General features: G+C 28.9%; 2 protein-coding genes across 6 annotated transcripts in view; both read right to left on the reverse strand.

The window, feature by feature from the left end:
• Nucleotides 1–51: 51 nt before the first annotated feature.
• Nucleotides 52–9,862, reverse strand: LOC105197023 (recQ-mediated genome instability protein 1). 5 transcript variants are annotated; one of them, XR_005576127.1, is made up of 11 exons: nucleotides 9,638–9,862; nucleotides 7,705–7,848; nucleotides 6,647–6,853; nucleotides 6,402–6,559; nucleotides 6,041–6,325; nucleotides 4,553–4,789; nucleotides 4,129–4,270; nucleotides 3,742–3,999; nucleotides 3,463–3,558; nucleotides 519–758; nucleotides 234–434 (listed from the first exon to the last, which is right to left on the reverse strand). XR_005576127.1 is itself a non-coding variant. In XM_026139876.2 (10 exons), exons 1-10 carry the CDS (start codon nucleotides 9,755–9,757, stop codon nucleotides 744–746), a joined length of 1,662 nt encoding a protein of 553 aa, XP_025995661.1. In that variant the 5' UTR covers nucleotides 9,758–9,862; the 3' UTR covers nucleotides 52–743. The 5 variants fall into 5 exon arrangements, 4 of the variants coding, with proteins under 4 accessions (XP_025995661.1, XP_011161514.1, XP_025995662.1 ...); XM_026139876.2 differs by having other exon boundaries at nucleotides 52–758; XM_011163212.3 differs by lacking the exon at nucleotides 519–758 and having other exon boundaries at nucleotides 52–434; nucleotides 9,638–9,860.
• A 1,681-nt stretch (nucleotides 9,863–11,543) lies between these two features.
• The window catches only part of LOC105197025 (prostatic acid phosphatase), a 23,097-nt gene continuing 19,747 nt past the window's right edge, over nucleotides 11,544–14,893 (reverse strand). The window contains exons 4-8 of the mRNA XM_011163217.3: nucleotides 14,884–14,893; nucleotides 14,571–14,810; nucleotides 14,197–14,382; nucleotides 13,057–13,392; nucleotides 11,544–11,813 (exon numbers count right to left, since the gene is read on the reverse strand). The exon at nucleotides 14,884–14,893 is cut by the window's right edge and continues 89 nt beyond it. Coding sequence (XP_011161519.1) covers nucleotides 11,637–11,813; nucleotides 13,057–13,392; nucleotides 14,197–14,382; nucleotides 14,571–14,810; nucleotides 14,884–14,893 — 949 coding nt within the window. The 3' untranslated portion in view covers nucleotides 11,544–11,636. The remainder of the gene's footprint in view (nucleotides 11,814–13,056; nucleotides 13,393–14,196; nucleotides 14,383–14,570; nucleotides 14,811–14,883) is intronic.

A 14,893-nucleotide genomic window follows, 5' to 3' on the forward strand; every position in this document is an offset into this window, starting at 1 on the left:
AAGATCTGGGTCAAAATAGAGGATGTGTAGAAATAACATATGATTGCATTATGTCGATTGTTGAATTGTTTTATTTATGAAAAATAGTATTATAAACTGTACAAAAATATTCTATAATTTAATACGACATTTATCTAACTTAAAATTACAGTTACTTGCAATTATTCTTTATTTTTTAATTGCAGCACTATTTTATTTTTATCACAATGTTTATCGAATATTTTTGTATTCTAAAAAGTTGTTTCTTTCAAACATCTTTCTCCTTCAGTTTATATATTTTCTTACGATTTGCGCAAACCTCTCTTCATAAGATCTTCCTTTTCTTGCGCAGACAATAGCGTAATATCAATGACTTCGGGCATTTGATCCTGAGCCAATTCTAGTTTCAACAACGCATCCAGATTCTGAATTTCTTGTTGCGCTTTGCGTAAACTCTAAAGAGAATTCGGATTTAAAAAAGATACTGTTCTTTCTCTTACAAGAGTATATACATCTAGATAATTCAAAACGAAACCTACCTTGCGAATTTTTGTGAAAAAATGAAAACTGATGAAGTCAGATTTATTCAGTTGTAAAAAATTTATTTCGAAAAATATTACTGCGCAATTTGGAGAATCTTGTAAATTCACCTAAAAAATTATTGAGTACGAAGATCTGTTTTCGACTGGTATAGCCTCCTTAAGTATCTTGATACACTTTCCGGTCATATTTGGATATCGTTTCAATTATGAAGATCATACTCTCTATTTGACATTTATCTATTTAAAGAAAATAATATAAAATAACGTTTCGTTATTCAAGTTTTATTAAGGTCCTGACTCTCCACGCGATCATATTAAAGTCGTGACGCTATAAGCGATAAATAACACAAAAATTTGATTCGTGGCATTTGTAACTAAAGAAAATTTGAATAAAATAGAATAATAATAAGACTTTAAAACACTTGTAAAAATCGGTCTTGACTATTCTTTTTTCCCCTGACAATCAGTAAATAGCATCCTAAAAAGCACGTAAAAAGAAGCCTATTCAGAGAAGAAAACACACGGTTAAGCTGAAGTTTTAGCTGTGGCATTTGTAAATAAAGAAAGTTTGGATAAAACAGAATAATGAAACCGTTTTAAAACACTTGTAAAAATGGGTCTCCTTGTTCCGCCTAACAATTAGTACATGGTCATAAAAGACGTAAAATAGAGCCTATTCAGAGAGGAAAACACGGACAGCTATTAAAAGGAATGAAAAATATGCTTTTACGTATAAAATTCAAAGAAACTTACTCGCGGCCTATTTTTTCGAATTTAGTAAATACGAGACAAGTCATATTTTCACAATAAAACATAATAATGAATTGACATGCAAGATAAAATTTCATCGTCAACGTGTCACATTTTACGCTTATTAGTTTTAATTTTTTCCGCGATATTACGTCGCCATTATCAACGCGCAGTTCTCGGCTGAGATTTCCACAGGTATTCTCTTTAGGAATGCTATTAAAAAGTTTATAGATTGTCTTCGTATCTTGATTTATATCAACCTTTTTTGAATATTACAGTTGACTTCAGGGCGAGAAGCAATTTCTAATTCTAGACTAAAAATCTTATATCAAGTACTAATTTTTTGAATCAAGAAAAAATATAAAATTGTAGGTAAATCGATTAAGCTGTCTTCAAGATACAGTCTTTACGTATTTTAAAAATGTAATTAGTATAGCAACGCCATTTTACTTGCTCAAAAAGTATCTGAAATTGTTAGATAAAATAAATTGATATTTAATCGGATAAATTTATTTTGTCTCTTCCAAAATATAGTTATTCTTCTTTGTAATGCACCTGTGCTAACGCTTTACCCATTTTTCAAAACACTTTTCGAAACTGATGAGAATATAGTCATCAATTCTTTTAGCGAATTTTCTTTTACAGCAGTCTCAAAACGCTTTCCACAAAGTGATAATTTAAATTTTGAGAACAGGAAAACACAGGGAGCTAAGTCTGGCGAATATGATGCTTCAGAAAAGATATTTGTTGAGTTTTTGGTCAAAAAGTTGCGTATCAATATTAATGTGTGAGATAGTGCATTATGGCATGGTGCAAAATCTAAAATTGTTGTCTTTCTACAAATTCAGCTGTTTTTTGCGAATCACATCACGCGAACGCCTCATAATGTTCAGGTAATATTTCTTATTGACTATTTGACCGGACGGAAAAAATTCTGAATGCACAAATCATAACAATTAAAGAAAACAATATTACTTTCTGGATACTTTTTAAGCAGAAGAATATGTAACTTTTATAAAATTTAAATGTAAAATTTTCGTTGTAATTTATATATTGAAATACACAATTTATCCATCATTTTTCATTTTTGCACAAGAAATTCGCAAAGTTAAGGCCTCGTCTAATTGTGTCTATTCCTTTTCAATGATTAATTATACTAGAATGCTCCGCAACAGATTAGAGAAGATTTAGGAAATAATTCTAGATGATAAAATAAGTGGAAAAATAAGAAAAACAAAATTGTGATTAAAACTTCGTTTTTTTAATCATAAATAATTTTTTAAAATTATATTGTTTAATGTTCACGTGTTTCAAGCATTTTTACGTGAATATTTAAAAATTACAAAATTAAGAATAACAAAATTTTGAAGACTTTGTTTTTAACTTTAATTATTCATGTGCTTTAAGAATTTTTTTAACGTATTTAAATATTTATAATTAAAAACAAAGCTTTAAGCGCAATTTCATTATTCTTGATTAATATCTTCTTTGATTATTAAAAACGAGCTTCAAAATTTCGTTCGCGAGCTAAAATGCTTCCATCTTTCCGTTGTCTCGATAGAGTGAAACAGAAAGTAAACAAAAATGGATAGACGTCAGAGCTCTGCCTAAATCCAGGTATGTCCAAGTTCATAGAGCAAAGAGTTCTTTATTCTAATCACGTATTTCGCCTGTCATCGTCTGTCTATGTGTGAAACACATAACAGTGCTATATCGACCTTTTTAACACATCCTTGTTTCTTATTACACAAAATATGACCGTGTTAATATATTTCTAATTTCAGTAGGATTGTTTATTATTGTTATGTTGATTCAATAATGCATGTGTTAAGTCTTAAAAAAATCGGTAGCATTGTTATAATCTCATAGAATCCATAAGACACAGGGTGATAGGCGAACAACAACTATGTGCAACGATTGCAGAAATAAAAGACCTATTTATTCCATTGCTTTACAATCTTAAACAGGTTTAGATTCAAGTGGAGCTCAGTCTATCCTTTTTTGTTTACTCTGTCTCGTTCAAGACAGCAAAGTAAAAGCGTTTTAGCTCGCGAGCGAAGTTTTGGACAGGCTAAATATAGAATCATTTCTTAAACCTTCTCCCAACTGTACTGAACGTCCTATATATTATATACATATACATATATTTATGAATATATAATTATGATTATCATGAATATATCCAACTTACCAATCGTAATTCATTGTTTACTTGAGGATCTAATTTGGCAAGTTTCTTTTTCTGTAAAAATTCTGCTACAGTGAATCCGAGAAATTCTTCCAGAATCTGAAAGGATATCAGTAATCTGTTTTTATCGAAGACATCAACGACAAAATCCTTGCTAATTTTAATAGATAGAATGTCAGAAATAACTAAAAACTCATAATTTCTCTCTTCCAACGTCAATAATAATAAATAATTGTAGCAAAATAATATTAGATTATTAAAAAATTATTCTCTCTCACATACCTTAGAATTGAAGCATACTTCTACACTGGAAGTGTGATCCGCGATGATTGCTGTTAACGACCAGCATTTACCCTGTTTCGTTAGTTTTGAAACTAGGTTTTTTACTCGACATTTCACTGTCCTGTATATTTTTCCTGTAATAGGTTCGCGTAACACGTCGCTTAAGACATCACAGGTTTTGGGAACTGTTTGGGGCTCGAAAAAGTTGGGAATAGTTATAGTTTTTGGCACTTGTTGTACTGCTCTTAAAGTATTCACCTTTAGCAAAAATATGGATTTACATAAAAGAGAAGTAAACAAAAAATCAAGTTTAAATTAAAAAAAAAAAAAAATAATAATAATAAGAATCATTCATAACAAGAACATAATATCATAAATATTATATACCACTGATTTTCCACTTTCTGCCGCTTTCGTGACTGTACATTTCTCAACTTCCAATAGCGCGCTACAATTAGATTTTAATCTAGGTACTTTGAAAACGGGATACATTTCAGTTTTCTTCTTCAAAGAATTTTCATTTTGTTGACTAAAAAAATAATAAAAATGTAAAATTAAATGATAAATAACGTACACTACCACTCAAAAGTTTGAAACACCTTACAATTTTCACACAAAATCACAATATATTTTGTATAAATATAATTACTTTATATGACAATATCAATTTTTATTTTTTAATGTATGTACATTCACAATATTAATAAGTAAAGTCGATTGAACAAAATGTTTCAAAATTTATAAGATGTTTCAAACTTTTGAACGGTAGTGTATGTAAAAAATGATATAAAAATGCATAGATGCAAGGAACCTCTGCAATTCATTCGTTTTAATTATGACGTTGCAATCATCGAAATCAAAATCATCATCAGGAAATTCAGAAAAATTTTGATTCTTAATAGAACTTGTAGATAACGGTTGTTTGTCGTGAAAATTGCGTGTAGAAGTTGACGCTTCTTCGATTATCATTATATCCCGTTTATCATTTTTCTCAGTCTCTGTTCGCGACAGCAATACTCGAGAGGATATCATTGAGGGCTCACTGGGCCTAAAATTGTTAGGTATGGTGAAATTAGATATACACAAACAATATGCAACAAAGTAAAATATCTGTATTTCTGTATTACCAATAGAAAAATTGTGAATTCTAAAGCAAGTCTTTACAAAGTTAACAAAACGATGCTAACCAGCTGGATTAAATTCATATTAGGAAAGTTCTTCAACTTATAAAAGTGGAGGAAAATTTATATGACACACACACACACACACGCACGCGCGCACGCACGCACGCACGCACGCACGCACACACACATACATACAATGTGTGTGTGTGTGCGTGTGCGTATGCGCGCGTGTGTATGTGCGCGCGCGCGCGTGTGCGTGTGTGTGCATATAATTTATTTATTTATACAATGGTAATTGTGACGTAAAAGTTGCTGTTCTTTGTATCAAAAATTCAGGTTTAAATCTATTAAAAACAATACAAAATTTTTACAAAATTTTTAATTGATCACTACTTGTCATTGTCAGAAGGCAATGGGTGTATCTAAATATCCAACCGCTCATTGAGGATGTATCAAATAGCAAGCGAGAATAGTGTTGCCAAAATAGTTATCATGAAACATGCATGAGCGTACACCAAATAGGGATTACAATCTTTAATTATAAAGAACCAATTTGAAAAATTTTTTTAACATAAATTTGAAAATTTATGTTAAAATTGAAAAATTTTTTTAACATAAGTTTTTAGCATCACTATTTCCAAAATAATGAACAAAAAACAATTATTTAATACTTCCTTTATAATACTGATAAAAAATGTAGAAAACAATTGAAAAAAATTGTTTATAATAATAATTTAAATGTAATAAGCAACATTGCCAATTTTTCATCAGTGTAACGTCATATTTAAAGAGAATTATAAAATTCATAAACATTTCATACTTTTACACAAAAATACAGTGAAATTTTATTTATTGGCCTACTTACATTATTTCAAAGTTTTTATTTACTTTTTAATTTTAAAATGTTCTTTTAAATCGCACACAATCTTCACATGAATATAATTTATTAAAATTTTTATATTTTTCTTACAATTAAATTACTTAATTTTCCTTGTTATAAGACTCAATGTTACTTTAAAAAATTATTTAAAGAAAACTATTACTATAAAAAATTTGAAAAAATCCAGGAATGCCTATATTAACCATGAATTTATTTTCAAAGTTTGATATCAAGTTTTTATATTATGTTTCTATATTGTGAAAGATGATAGATCTCTTTTTACCTTCATACTCACCAATTCTCTAAAGGTTCAAAGTCTATATCTTCCAATGTATCTTCTGTAATTTCATTTGTTTCTTTTCTAGTCACTTGTCCATGACTGCAAGTATTTTCTTGAACACTTTCGGTTTCCTCTTTACGTCGTTCAATCACTGTCACTTCTTCCAAGTCAATAACTTCTTCAAAATCATCATCAAAAAAACTGTCGTTATTAGAATTAAGTGCCGTGTTCTGGCCATTCTGATTTGTTATTCTGGATGATGCGTTATCATTGTAGGGATCGGGATTTTCAGGTTCTTCTCTAAACAATCAACAAAATGGAAAAGTTAAGAAATCAAGAATAATAACATTACATAAAAAATTTGCTCGAGTCTCACAAAGCTCTCGCTAAGACGTTTTCCAGCGCATTGGATTTCAACAAAGACTCCACTTCTCCTCCGATCTCCTTGTACTTGCCGTTTTCTAAAAGAATAATACCGCGCCTGCAGTTAATTGGTCCAATTATCATTATCTTATAACCAGGAAGTAATGTACCCTACAATAAAGCATTTATAAAATTACTATATTTTAATTTAATAATTTGGATGAATAGTCATTTGTTCAAGGTATGTAAGAAGCATACGGTTATTTGTTTGATCGGAGTGTATTCTATTGCAGTAACATCCTGTATTCCGTCAGTAAGGCACAGTTGCATCATTCTTCTGCCTTTAGGTTGCCATTCTTCTTCAGACTTCTCTGCTTCTGTTACTTCCAAGTTTTTACCATCAATTTTGCGAATTTCACAGAGCTGCTTATATTTGGCACTTGCTATGTCATACATCTTGTCTACCTGTGTTCATACCAGACAACCTGCATTATATACATATATATATTAAATGTAACAAAACTGACGATAAACATTTTAATGACAGATTCTTTGGAAGATTTTAAGAAAAAATTTATAATATGTGTGCATATACATATAATAAATTTAAATTTCTAAAAAAATATTGTTTGAAAAAAATTACACACATCTAGATTGTCAATTTGTGAACAGTTATAACTTTATGAAAAAAGAAATTGTACAATAATCTTCCTGAGATCATTTTAAAATAGAGGTTTGCCCTTCAGAGATCTTGCCTGGAATTATAAATAAAATTTCTAAACAATTACCATTTTTATATAATTTTTAATCTAAGACAAATTTACACGTTTATCTTATCTTTGTCTAGATAATTTTAATAATAAGGAATTCGATTGGATGCATTAGTGTACACTAGTACACATTAAAGTCATTGTACACATATCAATGTAAATATGTGTTTAATATAAATATATAAACGGATTAAACCGCGAAATTCTCAATATACTTTATTGTACTGTTTGGTTATTAATGATGAAATATGTATTTTATCATTCAAGATATTTGTATTTTAGTTTTAGTTAGATTAATGTGTAATGACTTTAATGTATACCAGTGTGTACTAGTGCAATCCAACTGACTTCACTATAAGTTATCTGAGTGCAACACTGATAATTCTATAAATATTTCTTTATACTTGTATACATTGCTTCTTGGCTATGGGATGATGATAATTGGTTCAATCAATAAATACAATATTATTCTAGAAAATGACAAGTCTAAATCTGTAACTTTTTCTATCAAAAAATATATTAAGGAGGAAATGCCACAAAGCTTACCTGCAGGATATAGGTATCTGGAAGAACAGTACATGTCTGCTGTACCAGATTTCTTGGGAGACATCCATTCTCATTGCTAATCTCTCGTAGATCACTCAGTTGCCACTGGCCTTCAACAAATTTTAAAATGTCCCCATCTGTTATCTGTAATGATGAATTTGTTAAGTAAGTTAGTAAATTGGAATTTTTGTTATCAATATTTGCACTAATAACTGTACTTGTATAAATAAAAAAAAGGTGTTAAAAATTTAATAGCAATATTATAAAATTAAAACTACATAATAATAAATTCAATATCATATAATTAACATTTTCACTTCTCTCTTTGCACTTTTTGTTTTATTTTCCATACATTTTTGCTTGTGATATAGATATATTTCAAGGTTTAACCTATCATGTGCAGAATAACAAACTTTTAAGTACTTTTTCAATTAAAGTATGTTTTCATAATTTTTATTTTTATAACAAAAATACTACACTAAAGCTCACAGTTGCAAAATTTGTGTTAATTTAACACATACATATATATTGCATCCCAAACAATTAATTTAAATTTTTACCTTAACATAAAATAAATGTTAAAAAGTAACATAGTTATTTTCAGGTAGGATACACTGATTACATTGTGTTTTACTGTGTAAGGTTTTCGTTGAAACACAATTAGACCTCTAGACTTAATTTCTGATAAACTAACAACTGAATAATCTACCTTTATACAACTTAGATTATGTTCATATTAAACATGAATAGAATTACTGTATGTTATACATCAAATATTTTGGAAAATTGATAACACTAACATAGTTTATAAACTCAGATTTAGCTTTTTACAGTGTTGAGCAATGTAACACAGTCATAGTTGGAATACTTTGTGTTAGACACAGTATTACACTGTGTTATCTGTGTACCTTGTTGAAAAACAACCTATGTTACATCAAAAATTAACAAAAATATAACAACAAATTGAAAGCATATTTCTTTGATAAAATTAATATTTATGATACAATGGTATAAATTTTATTTATACAGAGAATTTATGTATTAAAACTATCATTTTTAAAGTATTTTAAAACTATCATTTTAAAATAGAGAGAGATATTTTGAGCGTTACTGTATCAATACAAATTGAACAAGAATGCCTTCTATAGTCGCAGCTAGGTCTTCATGCTGTATTGTTTGTGTGATTTTATATACTTTCCTCAAGTTCAATGAACTGCATGCCGAATTACTTTTCAGTCATAACACAATTCTAAATTGAACAAGATTAAGTAATATCACGTATTATTAAATATTAAACCTTTTCCCCCCTGAAAAAAACTGTAAAGAAATTATTGCAAAAAACCCTGGCTGAGGTGATGTTTTTTGCAATAATTTCTTTACAGTTTTTTCAGGGAAAAGAGTTAATATTTAATAATATGTGATATTACTTAATCTTGTTCAATTTAGAATTGTGTTATGACTGAAAATTAATTCGGCGCGCAGTTCATTGAACTTGAGGAAAGTATATGAAATCACACAGACAATACAAGCACGAAGCTCTAGCTGCAACCATCGAAGGCATTTTTGTTCAATTACTATCATTTTTGTTATTAATTCAGTTTCTTATAATTATTTTAACATTAAGAAATGTTAAATATCAATTTAATACAAAATATTCAAATAACATAATTGCATTGTATTAAATTAATATATTCATGTATGTTAAAAATTCTATACAAAAATTTTAACAAGAATCAATTCTAACCTAAAAAATATTTTTTGTTATTGATTTGATGAATTAGGAACTTGAGTAATAATAAAACATTGACATTTCTTGTTCTTTTTTTCTCAAGCCACAAAATAATCACAATCACACATATTGCTGTGTGTTCATTAATTTTAATAATATCCGTGTAAAACGGCATGATAACAATACATATAATCTGTAACTTACTTCATGAGGAGCTTTATCTGCAATGAAGAATTCAATACAATCTCTTAACCACGCATCATTCATCACATAAAACTTTTCGTTCAACCGTTTCTTGATCCGTCTCAGCAAATTTTCATTCATTTTTGCGTTCTTGCTTTTATTTTCTTTCAGTCTGTTTACACGGCACGTATATATGGCATCATTAAAGCCATTAAAGGAATGGGAATGCTGGACTGACGGTGGAAAAGTAGATGGAACTTACTCGACGTCGGTACTGCAGATTGCTGCAGATTTTTCTTCGACGGACTTTCGGTCGCGCGCGAGGAGAAGGAAATAGACTAGCGCTCTTTGTCAAACGCACATCTGTCCTTGTTCTTTTGACTTTAGTGCTTCTAATACAAGATCTCTGAACTACCATGAACACAATTTCTACTTTTCGCACCAATACCACGTGAAAATTATATAAACAATTTTCATAAACTTTTAACTATTATACTAAAGCTTCTAGGATCATTCTGCAAGCGCTGTATTGTCGTTCTTTGATTTAATTTACACTCGCTCTAGCTACTTATTTCATACACACAATGTCTAAAACTTTTATATGAGGCACATATGTTACGAGTCGGCTGCAAAAGCCGATAATTAAATTTTTTAGTCTACTTCCGTTTTTCGTATTAAATTATAGTTAACAAAGTATGTTTTTGTCATTACTTTAATTGTGTAAAAAAAATTTTGAGATCTGTAAAGCCACTTAAAAGATATGCGTGTATAAAAATAAGCATGTATAGAGACTGGTCTATCTAGTCCAGCATCGTCTTAAAAATTTCAATCTAATCCATCTACATTTTTATTTCCTTCACTTTTCTACTTGTTTTCTTTTATACATACATATATACATTTCCCTATTCTTCTATTTATTTGCTTGAATAGCTCACGCAAATAACTATATATAACTTCAACATCTGCTACGATAACTTCAAATTGATACAATAAAATTCTCATGGCGTGAGAAGTAAGTTACTTTCCTATAGACTCATACTGATTTATTCGATATATATATATAATATGTATTCAAGAATCTATTTTATAAGGATTCCAACTTTTCTCTCAACAGTTTTCAGAATATCAAGAAAGACATGGTTAACACAGGAGAGAGAGAGGAATTTGCATATTAATAAGGGAAAATCTTTCCTATTCTAAAATCGACTTGAGTCATATCTTCTATCCCTCTGTGGAAATTGTCGGTATGTCCTTGGCCATAACACAGACGAGATCCTATTAAAGATGGCTGATGCTACGTGAGTTCGTGTAACTGTTAAATTTTTAAATGATAAACTGATAAAATAGTACTAATTTTATGATTTATTATTATCCTGATGTTTCCTAGATATATTTATATATTTATAAACTGAAAATTCTCACTTTTTATTAAAAACTGCAATTTTAATGTTATTATATAGAGATCAAAATAATTTAAAAAAGTTTTAACAATATTTTTAAAAGGTTTTAAAAAAATAAAAATGGTAACATTATTAAAACTGTTTTAAAAATTTGTTGGAAATATTTTCAAAAATATTTTTTTATTACACCCATAAAATATTATGAGAAATGTTTTAAAAAGATTTTAACAATATTTGAAATAAGACATTTCTGCCAATTATTTGAATATTTTTGAAAATATTTTTGTGATAGGATCTAATGAACATAGAAATATTTTTAAAATATATAAATCTTTATACAAAATATTTTTTAAATATTTTAAAAATATTTTGTGCTCTACGAGAGAAACTAAACAATCTGTGATATTGTATGTATAGAGAGATTCGTAAATACAATAATTATTTGGTAGAGGCGAGAATTATCCTAATAAATTAATAATAAATTAGATTTTCAAACACACAAAAACAAAATAAATCCAATTCTAACACCAGTGATTTAAATAATTATTTACAGTAGACATACAATAAAGTTATTTAAAAATTATAATAATGTAATCAATGTAATGTAAAATTTTCTATAGTTATGGAGGTGGCGGAGATGGAGTTGTATAATTACTATCGACCTTGCACTCCTCTTCCCAGTTATCTGGTATCATCGGCTTTAGAATTTCCACAAATTTATCAAAAGGACATATAACGGTGCATCCAGGTATTGACATCGGAAACGGTTCGCGTGCTGTCGTATTCCTCAGAAACACCTATAGGAATATTTTTATTATTTAAAAATACTATTTATTAACATAAAATGGAAGTACGAGATATTGAATTGTTACGTAACTTTGTTCTCAACCATCCCAGACATAAAAGCATTTAAAAGATATCTTTTAGACATCCATAATGTCTACAATCTATTAAAAAAAACTTAAACAATCCGGAAAATAGTCAAAATTTATTCTCGCGAAGAATTTTTCCTCTAATATTTTAAAAAATTTTTTATATTTTTAATATTTTATATTTTCTCAGTAAACGGAAATTGATTGAAAATTTGTAGTCCATTTTAATTCATTTGAATACATTTTGGATTAAAAGACAGCAATTAAGTCATTTTAATCCTACGTCAAGGATTTAAATGGATTGCGTGGTTCGCAAAAACTTCTTTTGCATTGGAAAAATAGGAATCACTTTTAATTCTGTTTTATGGATTAAAATGGATTCAAGGAATTCTTAAATTTTAATAGAATGAAAATGAATTTATGTGGTCATTGTCAAATCCAAATTCTTGAGTTTTTGAATCCATTTCTATTTATTTTTGATTTTTTTAATCCATTTCTTTTTGCTGGGTTTATGAAGATTTTTAAAAAGATACTTCAATTTTTTCAGATATTTTTAACTTTACAACAGAATTACAGATTGAGAAATTCTTAGAATATTTATAATTTGTATAAAGATGTCTAAAAATGATGCAAACTTTTTCACAGATTTTATAATAGCTCTGAAAAGTGTTTCTGTTGTAATAGGATCAAAAATAGTACCGAAATTAAAAACTGTTTAATAGAGTTTTTAAAATTTGATTTTTAAGAACTCTAATAGAGTAGTTTTAATAGATTAAAAATAGAATTTTTAAAACTTTAGTAAAAGACATTTAGTAGAAGTTTAAAAATTCCGGTATTATAGCCATTCTTGTTATTTAAATGTGTTAAAATTTGTATAGAGATTTTGAAAAATTAGATAAAGAATTCTAAAAAAAATTTTCACCATGATAATATTTTCATGTCTTCTCGATTTTGAACAATATTTGAAGTGCAAGATTAGGAGGCCTATGTCAGTCACAGTGGTTCTTGATACCAAATAATAATTTTTTATTTTTACAATCTCCAACTTAACTGTGCGCCACATTATCGCTGGACTTGAAGCACAGTCATAAAGCCGGAATATGTTTGAAATGTTTGAAGTGTTTATAAAGTCTATAAATTGAATTGCTTGTGGAAAATTGCTACTTACTTGAACGCTCCATTCGCCTTCATCCTCATGCAGCTCGATCATCGTCATGATATTGTAATAGGGTATTTGATTATACCAAATGTGCATCGTATCCAGTAGAGTAACAATAGTGCTGTCGTGACCGATATACATAAACATTTTTCTCCTTTTAGGCTGTAGAGTGGCTTCTTTTCTCGCCTGCATATCATCGATGATTTTTTTTAACATAGGACCACCTTTCAATCTACGGAATTCATCATCGTATGTGTTAAGTTGCAGTTCAAGCAAAGTTAAGGATATTAATTTATCGGGATAATAGTTCTTCGTCCACTCTGGCAAGACCAAGTTCATTTCTTTCTGTAATAATTTCATTACTTTTATTTAGGATCGTTAAAGTTGAATTTTTTGAATGAAGTACGCATTAAACTGAGTACGCATTCTACATAGTACATAATATTGTAGTAATATTACAAATTATAATGAAATAATACAGAAATGATACAAAAATATTACATTACGATATATCACAATGTAATATTGTAGTTGTATTGTTGATAATGAGATATTATAACACATATCATAATTTAATATTTCCATAATATTTGAATTATATCTCATACAGTATGACACATGATTTTGAAATATTACTGAAATATCGTAAAAATATTACAATATGGCAGGATGTGATACCGTCGCATAGACGCATCAAATAGACATAAAGGCATTCTATTTTTTTGTAATTAAAAAACTATTCAAAATAAAATAAAAAATGTAAGATTATGAGATTTCTGAGCTGTTGAAATAAAGATAAAATAATGCCCTTTGAAGACGCTGAGAATCTAAAATTGAATTTTAAAATAAATAAATTGTATATAAAATGATTTAATTTTTCGTAATGCTACATAAATATTGCCACAATACAATTGTGATATGTTACCATTAGATCATTATAATTTATTTTGACAGATAATTAATATTACTGTAATACTTTGTAATACTCTAGCAATATTTATATTGTCTGATTGTAATAATGCTAGGGAAAAAAATAATGCGGTAATATTACTGTTACATTATGTGCGCTATGTGAGATACGCGGCCTTAGTCATTCCAAAAAGTAGTGCTGCTATATTGTCGTTATTGAAAAAAAATTAGATAAACTACCTCGGCTGTTAGCGTGGCATAAAGTGAGCTGACATCGTCGGCAGTCATAATTGACATGCCCGTGAAGTTTGAAAGCTCCGCAAACAATTGCTTATTGTCTTCATGTACCTTCCGGATTTCCGGCAAGTTGTTTGCTGAAGAGCGCAGTTGTGTATATCTTGGACACGTGTTCCATATTAACATAAACTGAAAGTTTTATGCGATGATTATAATAAATTATTCCTGTAAGAGTGCGGACTCTCATGGTTTTAACTATATTGGATTATGATATCACAGACATGACTGTCACAATTTACGCACATGAAATACATTGAAAAGTATTAAGTAGACTCATTGTCAGTTCGTCTGGCCAAATATTTACAGAGGTGCTTTACCGTGTCGTCTTGACGTTCCTGATAAAACAGTGTGACCGGCTGCCAAGGTAGGTCAGGTTTGAACGACTGTTTGTCGCTAGGTTTCCACAGAGCAGCGGCCTCCACCATGCCTGACATTTTTGTACGATCTACAGCAGTAGATTGCAGATAGAATATGTCAGGATTATACATTGAACCTAAAAAGCTACCATAACGCTTTCGCAGAAATAATCCTTGATTGTATTGGTTCCTTCTTCCTTTCTAGTTGAATTAATTATAATTTAGTCCGATTTGCACAAATTTGCTTGAAAAGAAAAAAAAACAAAATATTTACATTTGTTAGC

This window comes from Solenopsis invicta, chromosome 13 (assembly GCF_016802725.1).
Source record: "Solenopsis invicta isolate M01_SB chromosome 13, UNIL_Sinv_3.0, whole genome shotgun sequence".
Classification (NCBI taxonomy): domain Eukaryota; kingdom Metazoa; phylum Arthropoda; class Insecta; order Hymenoptera; family Formicidae; genus Solenopsis; species Solenopsis invicta.

Coding starts and splice junctions, on each gene's coding strand:
- LOC105197023 (XM_011163212.3), bottom strand. CDS start 9,757: ATGAATGAAAATTTGCTGAGACGGATCAAGAAACGGTTGAACGAAAAG. Junction 7,849..9,637: donor CAGATAAAGCTCCTCATGAA/GTAAGTTACAGA, acceptor TCATCATTACAG/ATAACAGATGGGGACATTTT. Junction 4,790..6,040: donor TTTGAACCTTTAGAGAATTG/GTGAGTATGAAG, acceptor TAACAATTTTAG/GCCCAGTGAGCCCTCAATGA.